At 41.1% G+C, this 15,775-nt stretch overlaps 1 protein-coding gene across 1 annotated transcript in view; it reads right to left on the minus strand.

The window, feature by feature from the left end:
* Positions 1 to 5,312: 5,312 nt before the first annotated feature.
* STK10 (serine/threonine kinase 10) overlaps positions 5,313 to 15,775 on the minus strand; it is a 77,364-nt gene continuing 66,901 nt past the window's right edge. Inside the window, exons 14-19 of the mRNA XM_069972318.1 lie at positions 15,416 to 15,545; positions 14,199 to 14,323; positions 12,686 to 12,874; positions 10,376 to 10,501; positions 9,583 to 9,696; positions 5,313 to 7,034 (exon numbers count right to left, since the gene is read on the minus strand). Of these exons, the coding sequence (XP_069828419.1) occupies positions 6,897 to 7,034; positions 9,583 to 9,696; positions 10,376 to 10,501; positions 12,686 to 12,874; positions 14,199 to 14,323; positions 15,416 to 15,545 (822 nt within the window). The 3' untranslated portion in view covers positions 5,313 to 6,896. The remainder of the gene's footprint in view (positions 7,035 to 9,582; positions 9,697 to 10,375; positions 10,502 to 12,685; positions 12,875 to 14,198; positions 14,324 to 15,415; positions 15,546 to 15,775) is intronic.

The following is a 15,775-nucleotide window of genomic DNA, read 5'->3' on the forward strand; positions in this document are numbered from 1 at the left end:
CTCACTCGAACATGCCCTCATCTGTTCTGACAGATTAAGTTGGTGGAAATAGGGGTCAGACAGGACAGACTCTCTCTCCTCATAAAGAACACTTAAAGCAACTCTGTACCCACAATCTGTCCCCCCCCCAAACCACTTGTACCTTCGGATAGCTGCTTCTAATGCAAGATCTGTCCAGGAGTCCATTCAGCAGGTGATGCAGTTATTGTCCTAAAAACAATTTTTAAACTGCCAGCCCTGTGCCCAACGGGAGTGGCCTATATTGTGTATGCATTAGGCTGGCACACCCCTCCATCCCTCCTACCCACCCTCTTCATTATTAGGAATGCTTCAGGCAGATTCTCTCCTGTGTGAACATTACACAGGTGCCTTAAAGTGACACTGTCACACCCTTTGTGCATTCTGACATCTCTACACAGGTGTAAAGGGTAAATTTAGCATTTTTCATACATTATTTCATATCATACGTCATGGTGTTTGTTCAAGTAAAAAGTATCCTTTTTTCAACTGCAGATTGTATTAGGTGGGCGTGACCTTGCAGCATTAGCGCCACTTAGCCCCGCCACCTTGACGCCCATTGGTTGGTCGATGAAAAGGGGGTGGGGTCTAGACCTTTCGGCCAGCCTGTTCCAATGGCCTGCCCACTTAACACAATCTGCAGTTAATAAAAGATGACTTTTTACTTGAACAAGCACCATGACGTATGATATAAAATAAGGTATGAAAACCGCTAAATTTACACTTTACACCTGTGTAGAGATGTCAGAATGCAAAAAGGAGGTGACCGTGTCACTTTAACGATCCAGCCCATGTGTCGTGCTCACACAGCTGATGAATAGGAGACAATCTGCCTGGATGAGGAGGGACAGAGAGGTTGTACAAGCCTAATGTATACACAATCTAGGCCACGCCCCTTGGGCACAGGCCTACAAGTTTAAAAGTTGTTTTTTAGGACAATAACTGCATCACCAGCCGAACGGACCCCAGGACAGATCTTGGATTAACCCCTTCAGGACCAGGCTAATTTTCATTTTTGCGTTTTCGTTTTTTGCTCCTTGTGCTTAAAAGGCCATAGCAGTTGTATTTTTACACCTACAGACTCACACGAGCCCTTATTTTTTGCGTCACTAATTGTACTTTGCAATGACTGGCTGAATTTTTGCTTAAAATATGCTGCGAAACCAGAAAAAAATTATATGCGCGGTGAAATTGAAAACAAAAACACTTTTTCTTTTGGGGGGGGGGCGCTTCATTTTTACGCCGTGTGTCCTATGGAAAAACTGACATTTTATATATGTTCCTCAAGTCATTACGATTACAACGATATGTAACATGTATCACTTTTCTTGTATCTGATGGCCTGTAAAAAATTCAAACCATTGTTAACAAATATATGTTCCTTAAAATCGCTCCATTCCCAGGCTTATGGCGCTTTTATCCTTTGGTCTATGGTGCTGTGTGAGGTGTCAATTTTTTGCGCCAAGATGTGTTCTTTCTATCGGTACCCTGATTGCGCATATGCAACTTTTTGATCGCTTTTTATTACAATTTTTCTGGATTTGATGCAACCAAAAATGCGCAATTTTGCACTTTGGGATTTTTTTTTGCGCTTGCACCGTTTACCGTGCGAGATCAGGAATGTAATAAATTAATATTTTGGGCGATTTGGGCAATAGCAAACATGTTTATTTTTATTTATAAAATGGGAAAAAGAGGGTGATTCAGACTTTTACTAGGGGAGGGGGATTTTTATTAATAATGACACTTTATTTTTAACTTTTACACTTATACTAGAAGTCCCCCAGGGGAGCTTCTAGTATAAGTGCACTGATCTCTCATTCAGATCTATCATATCAGATCATATCATATCATATCAGATCTATCATATCAGATCATAGATATGCAGCATGGATCGATGAGATAGGCACTCGATTGCTTCCGGCTGCTGCAGCCGGAAGCAACAGAATGCAGAGTTGGGATCAGCGCCATCATGGCGCAGACCCCGGCCGACACCAGTCACTGAGATCGCTCCTCCGTGACAACGTCACAGGGGAGCGATCTCCCCACTAGACACCAGGGAAGAGCTGCTCTTAAAGCGTAACTGTCATTTCAGGGTCATTTTTCTGAAAACAATAAATATCTATAGTACAAGGGATTTTAAGAAACTCTGTAATAGGTTTTATGTACTAAAAGAGTTTCCTTCTGTAGTGAAAAAGCAATCTCCCAGCCTCCCCCTCACATCAAATGAAGCAGGATTTCTGTCTCCATTATGTGGCTATGGAGAGGGGAGGGGCTGTTAGGAGTGACTGAGCATGGAGCAGTCCTGAAGAGCACAACACCCTGCAATCTTCTCTCAGTAAGTTCATAGATAAGCACTGACCTTTCTGAAACCTGCATTTAGCATTTTAGGTGCCCAGAGAGTCTACAAACAGCTGACCTTCATGTCACCTCTTCCTGCTCCCTCATCTCCCTCAGCCCCTCCCCCTCCATAAGGATAGAATGGAGAGAGCAGAGCCCGTCTTCACTGGCTTCTCTGTAATAAAGACGTGTTTGCCTGATAATGCACAGATAAGAAGTCAGGGGGGGAGGCTGGGAGATTGCTTCTTGAGTACAGAAGGAGGCTTTTTTGCCTGATAAAACCTATTACAGAGTTTCTTAAAATCGCTTATACTACTGATTTCTGCAATAAAAAAAAAATATGACAGTTACGCTTTAAGTCTTCAGATGCAGCTGTCAACTTTGTGGGTACAGATTGTGGGTACAGAGTCACTTTAAATGTTCAGCCTTGCTGACCAGTAAACTGTATGAGGAGAATATGAGGGACCATTTTTGGCCTAACAGTCAGTCGGCTGACAGTTATTGAATGTGTATAGGCTGAGGGGGTTTACATGTTGGCAGTGTTTTAAAGTATCTATACAAAGTACATTTCTGGTGATACATTTAGTAGTTCCACACACATTTTACTGCAAATTGCCAGAGTTTTGTGCTGCAATTATTAGTGCTGAGGTTTTTAGAAGTAAATAATGTAAAATAAAAAAAATAAATAAGTGTTTCACCTGTGTACACAAGTTTTTTTTTATTTTACATTATTTACTTCTAAAAACCTCAACACTAATAATTGCAGCACAAAACTGGCAATTTGTAGTAAAATGTGTGTGGCACTACTAAATGTATAACCACATGGTAAAGCTATGCAGATTCATGCGACTGCATGCAATACCACCACCCGGTGTGAATACACCCTAAAAACAATCTTATGATATACATATAACATTTTTAAAAAATGCAATATACCTCTGTTGTCTGTTCTCAGGACTGTCGACTGTTCCAGTGATCAGACTCCCCACCAGTCCACTATTTATCCCCTATCTGGTCAACAGGGGTTGATTTTGATTGAGAGTACTCCTTTAACTGCCCACACACTAGCTACGTTATGAAAGAGAACAATAGCAGCTAGGGGGGTGGTAAGGCTGAACTTTTGCCCCAGGACCCATGAGCCTTTATGCCAGTCTCGAATTCTTCTTTAGTGTCATACTTTAGCAAAGCATATCATCAATGTCTAGCCAAAGACAACCTCATTATTTTTTCACAGCATCCCTCAGTAAGTGTATTACCAATAAAATTGGGTCTCTCTTAAATCATCAAATTCCATCTCCTTGCGTGTCCGGACTTCTGAGATATTACAGCAAGCAGTATACTGAACGTCCATCACTATTTACTACTAAGGCAGTGCCGTTCTAAGTACATGTGCCTTACACAACACTGGATGGTTTGTCCTGCAATAAGATGTAAGAGACCTACAGAGAAGTCATTTTGATTTGTGCTGAGCCCACATGGATTGAATACAAAGATGAACTGTTCTCATGCGGGTTAATGAGGCACTTGAGAGCCAGACTTAAGGTTAGTGGAACATATTTTGCTATGTGATGAGATTTTAGCCCCATGAAACACTATGACCCTACAAAATAACACGCCCAGTTCACAAAAGATGGACATTCCAAGCTTATTGTACATTATTCTCCTGCTGTAATATAATAAGGGTGGGTTTCAGGAGGAAACATCGCCTTTTGTAGACCTTAAAATTTATTTTGACCTGACTCTCTTCTGCCCCCAAGTGGTGAATTATACTTTTTTTTAATGTTTTCCATTTTCTGAGAAACCTCTCTAAGTCACCAATCTGTATAAAAATTTAGATAAAATAAAAAGCAATACTTTAGTAATGTTTTTGCCTTGACAAATGCACTGCAATGCCAGGTCAATGCCTGGAAAGGACAGAGCTCTCTATCCATCTCCCTGTTCTAAAAATCCATTTAAAATACAGTCCCCAGATAGGCGATGTATCAGATATTAAACTGATAACTTTTTTTTTTTTGTAATTTGCAAACTGAACCTGGAAGCACTGCAATACTGGGTCAACAGAATTAAAGTTATCCACACAGGGGATAAATAGCTGATCATTGGGGTATGACTTCTGGGATGCCCACCAATCACAAGAATGGAGCTCATTTGTCCCTCGAGTGAATGCACAGCCATCACCCCATTCACCATCTATGGGACTTCCCAAAATTGCCAAATTAGCATTCACTAATGGTCAGAAGTCGCACAGCAAATAAATGGGGCACTGGCCAAGTATGCCTGCTGCCACTCCACTCACGTGGAGGACAAATGACCAATATTCTTATTACCAGTGTGGATACCAGCTATCAGACTCCTAACAACTGCCTACTAAGCCTATCCTGTGGATAATTTTAAAGGGGTTGTTCAGCGTTACCTAACTTTTAATATCTTGCTGCTGTTATACAGAAAACAACAAACATCTTATACTTATCTCTCCATGCTCCCCCAGTGTCCCATTGCAGTGTCTCTGATGTCCCTCACTGACAGCCCGCTCAGCCAATTACTGACCGTGGCTACTGATTGGGTGAGCAGACTTGTCACTACTGAGACAAATCTGTCTCGGAAGTGGAGTCGCTGCAGTAAGTCAGGGACATCAGAGATGCCACGATGGGACACTGGGGGAGCATGGAAAGATAAGTATAAGGGGGGGATTTATCAAACATGGTGTAAAGTGAAACTGGCTCAGTTGCCCCTAGCAACTAATCAAATTCCACCTTTAATTCCTCAGATTCTTTGGAAAATGAAAGGTGGAATCTGATTGGTTGCTAGGGGCAACTGAGCCAGTTTCACCATGTTTGATAAATCTTCCCCAAGATGTTTATTGTTTTCTATATAACAGCAGTAAGATATTAAAAGTTATGGAATCTTGGGATAACCACATTATCAACTCACATTAAATAAAACAGCATTTTCATTTTTAGTTAACATTAATTACTTTATTATAATCTTATTTACATTTTACAGTGTTTCACCCCTGCAGAAAACCCTTATGAAAATAATAGATATTTGCCTTAATCTAAAATAGAAGGTTCTCCTGTTATATGAATATAAGCTTGCAGTATTGAGGAAAATAGGTTATTAATAAATGCACTTGGTCTCAGAGTACTTCTTGTGAAATGAACGCAGCAGCGACTAGGAGCAGAGCGCCATACAAAACATAAGGTATCACAACTGCTAACAATTATCATCAAGTAATAGAAATTATAGAAAAAGGCCACTTCATGTCTTCCCAACAGATGATATGCTTTCGCAGCCAAACGTGATACTTTATGGCAAACAGTTCTCCTAAGATAAATGTAACAATATTAGACAGAAAACTATTAGGCGGCATGTTAACCAGGTAGCTCATTGTTTGGCCATTAGTAAATGGTAAAATAATATATTTCTTTATTTCCCAGGAGCCATTAGTTAAATATGGCCCATTATAAGACTGGCCAGCAGTCACTACCTACCAGTTGCTACACAGAAGTGCATCAAATACACAACTTCAAGTCCAGAACAATTAAGCCATATTACACCCCGACTTACTTAGGAACTTCCAGATGTGTCATATCGGCATTCATTAAACTGTTCGTATTTGAAAATACAAAATCTAATGTAGTAGATTTAGGAAAAGCAGAGAGAAGCTGAACAATGTTCAGTGGTATCCAATATATGAAAGAAGGAATCTAAAGAAATACTATGGATGACTGCTTCACCGCTCACACCCCATTGTACATCACATTGGAATCCACAGTACAATATGTATCGTTCCCTCTTTACTTCTTACATACATGTGCTGAAATGTTTTAAGAAAACCTGTCAACTTCTTCCTAGTAAAGTCATATACCCAAAAGTGAACAAAATCCAATTTAAACATAAGTCAGGCTATAGGTGAATAGAGTGGGTTAACAAAAGGTTCAGCCCACCAATATAACATACTGTAATGTGCCAAATCCAGCAAGTGTAGGGGGTGCTTTACAACATGTATTAAGGGCCAAAGGCTCCAATTGGAGCCAAACAACTATGGCGGAAGAAAAGGATGACAGGTACAGGGAAAATATAGGTCATTTGCTTATACTGAACAGAGCAAAGCTCTCAAAACATATGCCCCATTTAAAGGAAAACCAGTTCTATAGTAATGTCCTTGGCACAAAATAATTTATAGGAGCCTCCTCTCTAGATGTGATGTAGAAACAGCAAGTGTACCCATTTGGCATATAAAACATCGCTACTTTTAAGACGAGACATCCATTTTTGGTTGACATCCCTCCCTCTACCCACAAGTAAAGACAGCTTTTTTTTTATAGTTATGGATAGAGCATTTCCACAACTTTAAGCTCTTAAGAGTCCTTAGGTCACAGAGCCACTTCCTCAGCTTTCTGACATGTTCTGGGTGTCAGGTGTTCCTTCATATTTTATACTTGCACATTAAGTGCAGCAAAAGTTCATTGGCAAACTTGTAACAAAACCTTTTTCAGACATCCTGGAGATGGGTATCAAGGTCTTTTTATTTCTGATTATGACGCCTCGGCTGAACTGTAGGCATAGAACTTGGATGGTTTCTGAGCTGATCCATTATATCCGCCTGTTTCCTCACTCATGCGGAAGAACATCTCCTGCTCCTGCTTCTTCTGTTCTAGCTCATCTTCCAGAGCCTGATGCAAAACAAAAAGAGGTTTATCTATTAAAATGTAGCATGATCGAAGACAACAGAAGAATGAAGAGAGAGAGAGAATACGTTCTCACTACAATCTGAACAATTCTTCATAATGAAATGACAGGAAAAAAAATTCTACAAACAGCTTTGTTAAAATGACCACCCGATACACTCATTAAAGACGTCCACAGAAGGCCCCAGGAATTAGGATTTGTCTGGTAAATGACTTTGCATCGGCAAATTCCCAGCTGGATTACTCTGGATCAGGAGGTCTGTTTATCCATTGCTGCTACTGGTGGACAAGCAATTCTGCCCCTGAAGAAACAAGCTCATTCATGTCCTGGACCATCCCAGCCTATAGTTGGAGCTAGCGGTTTGGCACATGTTTTAGGTAACTAGAAGGTGGTGATTATAATGGAGAAAAGATATTCCAGGAACCAGAAGCATGCCCACTCATACCATCAACGATGCTAATGCATTTGGCCCAAAGAAGAGGGTTTCTGGGGGCCCGATTGATGCCGCTGGAGCCTCTCAATACGTGATCTAATCCACCAAAGGGTCATGAGTTGCATGCCTATTTTGACAAAATAACAACTCCATCAAGTCCTACATTGGATTTGAATCACTAAACAAGATCCTGCCCCTTGCTAGCAGCTCTTTTTGTCTATGCACATATCACTGCATGTGAAATCATACTTCTTCCTTATTAGTGCAGTGTCTTTTTTTGGACTTTATAAAGATATATTTTAGTCTATTCTCCGGACACTTATAATAATTTATGCTACTGAGTTGGTTTCCCATTCATTTATTACTATACTATTGGGGACATCACTGTAACACTTCCATTGTATAAGTTGTCATGTTGGTGTAAATATACAGACGAATAAACATAATTATGACCGCTTCCTACTTTCGACATCAACAGCACATAACTCATGAAGGAAGTTGCATGTATTGATCTGGATTGGTGGTTATATAGGATGTGTCATAGTCTGTCTGTACACATCTGCCACTTTGCTGTCATGGGTAAGATGGGCGATTTATCAGAGTTGCAAAAAGTGATGATTATTGGCTTTTGGCTCAAGTGTGGCACAGTTTGTTGGCTACGGACATGGAGAGAAAAAGGAGCTGCAGCACCTCACACCTATGGCTGACACTAATGCCTCTCGGCTACATTTAAATACCAATGCCAGGATGTTGTTATATAATTTGATCAAACAATATTGCCTCATGTACCACATGCAGGTCCCCTGGTTTACATGAATCACTACACTAACTCACTGTGTCGGTCAGCGACCGGCAGCCCCGCAAAGTGAGCGCAAGCAGGGAAGGGAGGCCACGGAATGGCCCTGCAACCCCACTGTCACAGGACCAAACCCCAAGGGTCCCCGCAAACCCCACAGGCGTCGCAGGCAGAGAAAGCAGACACCAAGCAACACAAGTGTGAACAAGGTGTTACTACTCACCACTGCCTTTGGTCCTGTGACAGTGGGGTTGCACGGCCATTCCATGTCCTCCCTTCCCTACTTGCGCTCGCTTGGCAGGGTTGACAGTCGCTGACCGACACAGTGTTAATTTAGTGTAGGGACTCAAGTGGGCCAGGGGACCTGCATGTGGTACATGAGGCAATATGGTTTGATCAAATTTTATACCAACATCCTGGTATTGGTTTTTAAATGTAGCTGAAAGGCATTAGTATCAGCCAAAGGTGTGAGGTGCAGCAGCTCCTTTATCTCCATGCCCTCGGTTTGTTGGCTGTTTGCACGCTGCTATGGTAAAAGTGTATCAGGAGTGGATAAATGGCACCATTGCAAAGAAGCAACATGGAAAGAGTGGAGCATCAAATACAAGTAAGAGGTGAACGTCAGCTATAATGGTGTGCAAGAGACGACTGATTTGCTACAGTGAAGAAGCTCCCTGCTAAAAAAAAAAAAAAAAAAAAGAATCAGGGGACTACCCGGCATGTGTCCTAAACAGTTCAGTGAACCTTACTGTGTATTAGGTTCGAAGCAGATGGATGGTCACTGCACCTATTCACTTCAGTGTATTTTTGAGTTATGTGTTTTAGGTAGCAGTAATGAGTTATATTTTAATAACCAATTTAGGGTCAGTGATTGTCTCTTCTGGTGATGCTGTGCCTCATCGTTGCTGACTATTTTTGTCTTTCAAATAACCTTGATATATTTTATCAGGTGATAATTTCAGCCACCATGTAGCAACAAAATTGTATGTAATCCTTTTACAGGTATTCCCAACCAATTCCTGAATGGCATTTACACATAAATGAAATACTGTATTTGGTTTATTAATTTAGAACACTATTATTTAGTTCCACTAGGTGGCGGTAGTATACAGCAAATTTACAATGGCATGGCTTCACTCTATTCCTTATTTCCCAACCAATGACATTTTCATGCATTTTTCTTTTAGACTTGCAACAAAGTGTGTACTTTAGGTTGACCATTCATTGGGAAAATCCTGAATGAGTGATTTTCCCCAGTGACACAAAATTTCACAAAGAATCTGAAGTAATTTATTATTCTCACCTTTTTGCGTGGCCGCAACTTTTCCCTCCATTCTCTCAGCATCTGTATGTGACCCTCATCCAAAGCCTTTAGTTTTTGGGTCTCGTGCTCCACTAAAAGGTGACACTTCTCATTCTAGAAACAGGTCAAATGCATATGTCAGACAACTTATCAGTCAACACAAGGAAACCTTTCGCTTTGTGCACAACAAGCACTAGCCAAAGAGAAGGGAAATGGATACTGTATTAACCTGCGAGTGATAGATGCCAAGGCATGGTATTATATAATGGCATTCATATAACAGATACCTAGAAAAGCTCTAGCAAAATCACTCTGGTACTGCAGACAACTACCCTACATATATTAAAATGTGTTTGTGGCTATCAGCATTTGCAGAGTGTTAGGCAAGAGAAGAGGATCCCTGACAGACTTCTCTTGAAAGGCACACATAATGTGCATATTTAGGCAGTAAACATAATAGTCTATAAATACGCCAACAATTACATAATCTATGCTTCCTTTCTGGGGAGCCTGTCCCACTGTATGCTTATACAACAGGATATGCTGCGACCTTCTATTAGAGATCGGTGTCCTTCCATATACCTTCCACAAGAGGGTGAACACACAGTGTGAACCAAACCTAGCGACTGAAGCTCTTTCTGTTAAAATAGATCCAAGAATTAAAAGACCTAATACCGACTCCCTACAACCACCACTAGAGGGCAGCTTCTGACTTATTTTACTTATAGTGCTAAAGTATTATGCAGCACTGTACATTCATTAATCTTCTGATTACTTGGTGCGATGGCTTTACCTGAAGCTGCTGCAGCTCTCTTGCATTGCTTTCGCACTGGGCCTGCATCTCCTGTAGCTGGTGATCATGCTTCTGCTGAAGCTGCAATCTCTCTGCCTTCTGCCTCCTTTCTTCCTGCTGAGAGAACTACAAGAAAGACATTTTTCTGATCAATTTCTGGGATGACAGCATGTCTATGCAATTTTTTTTTCAGATTTCATTCTAAAGCAACAGAACACAAAAACCAGCCCATCGCTATAGACATTAAAGCATATTGGTTGGATATTCCAGAAGTGATGGACTGTAAAAACAACATAGTGAATGGGAAATGTGGAAACAACTAAGTGAGTGTGCTCCAATAAATATGCAATAAAATGTGAAAACCAATTTACATTATAGGCAAAACTGATACTGAATTATACCGCCAGCAAGGCCTGAGGAGGCGGTGCATTACACAGGAATTCCCTCTTTGGTGTTCTTTGAATAATAGTGTTAAGCAACACATCCCTTAGGCACTGCTATAGACATAACATAGTGAATAAGTATTGCTCATATACAGAGGAATCATGTAGTTTGATTCCGGACTGAAAATACATTTAAACTATATGAACTGTGTGTTAAAATACTTTTTAGTCTTTTAATATAAAGTTCAGAGCAGCTGTCCCCTCGTACACTGGACATCATAAATCCCCCCTTTAAGCAAATGCGGACGTGGAAACGAAGCACAAGGATGCAATTACCGACCAAACTGCACGAATCATGGAGAAAAAATAGTGGACCGGGAAAAAACACTGAACATGTGAATAAGGCCTAAAAAATGGGTTCCCTCACCTGATGGAATTGTGCAAGACTGAGGCACAACTCTCCAAACATGTTGAGGCAAAATCACCAAAGTGCAGTCTTTCCTGCATACCCACCCTAGGGCTATGAACAGATACAGACCTCAACTCCCCAAAAACACGTGTCTCAAGCGTAGCCACTAAAGGATAGTCTGTGAGTAGAATACTTAAAAATGTTACCATGTATTAAAACAATACCATGAATCAATGTACATCAAGACATGTGTCCAGGCTGATCCGGCCATTTCCTCAGGTGCATATCAGATCACATCACAGAATTATATATGTATATAGACATGAACTGACATCAGAACACATGAATATTGTACTTTTAAATATTGACACTTTAAGAAGCTATATTTGTTCTGATGTCAGTTCCTGTCTATGTATACAGCGGCCAGGCTCATCCCCATGTCCAGCCGCTATACTAATGCCTCCCCCCTGTGCCAGTCACTACACTGGCTCCCTGTTAAACACAGGATACAATATAAAGTCCTCCTGCTCACCCACAAGGCTCTCCACAGTGCTGCACCTCCATACATCTCCTCCCTCATCTCTGTCTATCGCCCTACCCGTGCCTTACGCTCTTCTAATGACTTACGATTAACATCCAACTTGATCCGCACCTCTCACTCCCGTCTCCAGGACTTCACCCGAGCTGCACCAGTTCTATGGAATGCATTACCCAAGACTGTCAGACTCACCACCAATACCCAAAGCTTCAAACGTGCCCTCAAAACACATCTGTTCAAACAGGCTTACCAGGTTCCCTAATTTTGACTCAACCCTCAACCCCCCCTCCACACACAGACACCTCCACCACGCACACAGACACCTCCACCACGCACACACACACAGACACATACATACACGCACACACACACACCAAGCATTTAAGCACTTAGACCTGTGCATGCAGGCATTGGCTGGTGACAGGTTCACCCCCCCCTTACCCGCACTGTCTTATTTATAAAGATGGCTGGACCATAAGAACAACGATGCACTTTGCCCCTCTGCCATTTTGTCTCGCACCCTCTCCTGATAGTGTGTAAGCTCATGCATGCGAGCAGGGACCTCACTCCTCATGTATGGATAATTATATGTATCTCTGTAATGTCGATTTTTTGTCTATGTATGTACCCCCAGAATTGTAAAGTGCTGCGGAATCTGTTGGCGCTATATAAATAAAAATTATTATTAATATTATTATTATTATGTATATATAGTCTGTCATGTGATCTGATGCGCCTGAGGAAGAAGCAGGACCGGCCTGGAAACGCATTGTGCAGTACATTAATTAATTTTATTGCTTTAATAAATTTTATTCTGCTCACAGACTATATTGGAGTGCCTGCGTCTGAGACACCTGTTTTTTTGATGAGTGGAGGTCTGCATCTATTCCCCATTGAGGGAAAAAAAACAAAGGTATGAGCTTCAACTATTCTTTTCTCTGCTGGTTTCACCCAAACCATTCTTCTCCTTTCAAATCTACCTGTTTAATCTTCTCCCTCTGCTCAGCACCACTGGAAAACGAGCTGATATGAAGACTCTTTTTGTACATAGCCAAGCGTGTCTTTCCTTCACTTCTCTGGATTTTTGGCAATCGCGCCCTTTCTTGTTGCTGCCGCAATTTGAGTTGCTCAATCATGCGCTGGTTGTACCGCTGCATTTGTTCTTGCTCCTAGAAATTGACAATTATATAATATTATACATCTTTGTAATAATTTTTTTTTTTTTTTTTTACAAGATAATAGTCTTCATGCCCAACAAATATAAAGAACAGTGGACAAAACAACTAGCTAAAAAGGTTGCATGTGGAAGTATATTCTTTTTTGTGTTTTTTTTTTTCTTCAAATCCAGCAACACTTGTCCATGAGCAGTTCAGTCACATTTGAATGTATAAAAGCACTATACCAAGTAGCTCTTCTTCAGAAGACAGCTTGCTCCATGGTACCACCTATTGAGGATAGACTCCTAGCAAATCCATGTTCAGCTTTAAAAGGGAATCTGTCAACTGCATTTCAGAGTGCCAAAATGCCGACACTGTTAGGACACATGGTATCTTTCACTCTGTGCATGGAACCTTTCAGTTTCGCGCATAGAGGCTATGTTCACACTGCGTATGAGTCCGGCCATAGTGCTAACCGCGAATACACGCACGTAGTTTTGAGGTTGATGCGTTCGCTTGAAAGTATACGATATACGCCCGCACAGTGCACACTACGTATGAGCTTACGGCCGGATCGTATACGGCGCCGTGAAAAATGACCACGACCATTGTTTGAGGACGGAAATGTTCCAACTCACGGCCGTGGATTTCCATGCGGTCCCGTACGAAGTACTTATTTCAGTCAAATTGAACTTGATTTTTCGATCCAAAAGGTTCTGTGAGTTTTATTGGGCTGGGCGAAGATTTCCAAGTAAATGACCTGTTTCAGATTGCTTCGAATCAAGCTAGGGAAGCATAACTGTACTACGGGCGTATATTCGCGGTCCCGAATGTATGTTCGCAGCCGCATGTCGATTTTTCCCAGGCCCGTTGTTTCAGCCGTACATGTACGGTGGCGTACGAAAAGCGGCCGGACTCATGCGCAGTGTGAACATAGCCAGAATGTGTAAAGGTAGTCCAAGTCTAAAGAAACTATGCAGAGCTGAGCTGCAATACCAGACACACAGCCAGTGTACATGAATGCTGCCATTTCTGTAAAAAATATTACTTTTTTTATTCTTTATATTTTGCAAGCAAAAGACACTGGGAACAGCAGGCAACTATTATATAACACTTTAAGGAATCTATTAAATACAGCGTCATTATCAATATAATCACCCACAACCCTTTAATTGTGATAACACTGCAGAATCAGTCTTCTTTGAAAGTGAACAGTGGTTTGCTTTGTGTTAGAGATACAATTGTAGCAATAGGTCACTAGAAGGTGACAATCCATGCGTGGCATATACTATATCTTAGAAAACTCTTATTACGAGAGCCCCTGCTTGTTCTGTACCTTGTCATGCTTCCTGAGCAGCTCATGACGCTGTAAGAAATATTGGTCCTTTAACTGCTGCTTCATAAGTTGGTGTCTTTCCTGTAGGTGGCGCTCCTCCAACTCCCAAATGCAAGCTTCCCTATCTGTAAGGGAAAATACAGTATTGGAATAAAAAAAAAAAAAGTACAAAACAATGTATAAATTACATTTCATTAAGGCTATATAGATCCGCACAGATGTAAAATAAAGGTAAATACAGCAATGATTTTGAGGGAAAATATGGTTGTATTTTTAATATAATAAAAGTGCTCCACTGAAGTCAATAGCCAATTGTCCGGCAGTGCACAACAGTATAGAATAACAGCTGTAATGGATAACAGTCCAAATAATGGACATGCTCATTATCTCAGAAGTCAAACCCTTATGCATCTTAAAGTGATGACGTTTTCAAATGAATCATCAAGACTTTGTAAGATGGAAGTAACCCTTAAAGCAGATGCTGAGTTTTCTTTAGAGTGATCAAAGTTAAATGTTGACATATAGAATCCATTAAATCCATGTTGAGTTGAGGCAGAAATCATATAAGGTCCCTAACAGATTGTTAGTGGTATCAACCAAGGTCCTTGTGGGCCGCAGACAGAATCCTTATTTCTGCAAGGGCCCTATTACCCATTACGAATTGGGCTGATTCAGCAGATTATCGCTCTGTGTAATAGAGAGAACGATTAGCCAATGACAACGATTGTGCTGATCGTGTCTTTTGGTCCTGACTAAAAGTCATCAGCCACCGACCACACATCACTAAGTGCAATAGTGATGCGCAGCCAACGGCTGACTATTGCGTTAAAAAAAAAACTAAAAAAACTGTATACGTCACTACTTCTTGCTCCCAGTGGTCTTCTGCCCTCTGCTTGCTTCCCAGAGCCACCGCTGTAGCTTCACAGCAGGTCTCTGAACTGACAAGCCACTCAGTCAATCACTGGCCGCGGCTGTCCTATCCAGTGATTGGCTGAGCAACCTGTCAGTTCAGACACCCGCTCTGAAGCTACAGCAGTGGCTCTGGGAAGTGAGCAGAAGAACACCAGGACCTTGGAAGGTTATGTACACAATTTAAGGGCAAGGGCTGTACAGACATCGCTAACTATGTCCATGCAGATTGGGGCTCACTTACAGGAGGGATTGGGCAATGTAATAGGACCCTAATGTTTGCAATGCCGATATAGTTATACAATCACCTCTGAGAAGCTGTTGTTTCTTATTCAGGAATTCTCTTTCTTTGCTATATATCTCTTTCTTGTTCTCCAGTATAATAGCAGTCATAGCCAGAGCCATATCCTCCTTCTGTTTATTTAAGAACTGATGTTCCTGTAGCAATATGTAAGGAAAGAGTGAGAGAAAAATTGTTATACAAGTATATTATACGGTCATTCAATTATATTAGTAGAACAAATACACCATTTGAAAAAAAGTAGTTTTATGATAGGTATAACCAGAAAAACAGCTGATAAAAATGAAGGTGGAGATGACAACATGAGTCCGTGCAGCAGATCTCTGTTACATTCCCCACATTACTAAGAACACAAAAGCAGCAAAGA

This window comes from Dendropsophus ebraccatus, chromosome 1 (assembly GCF_027789765.1).
Source record: "Dendropsophus ebraccatus isolate aDenEbr1 chromosome 1, aDenEbr1.pat, whole genome shotgun sequence".
Lineage (NCBI taxonomy): Eukaryota > Metazoa > Chordata > Amphibia > Anura > Hylidae > Dendropsophus > Dendropsophus ebraccatus.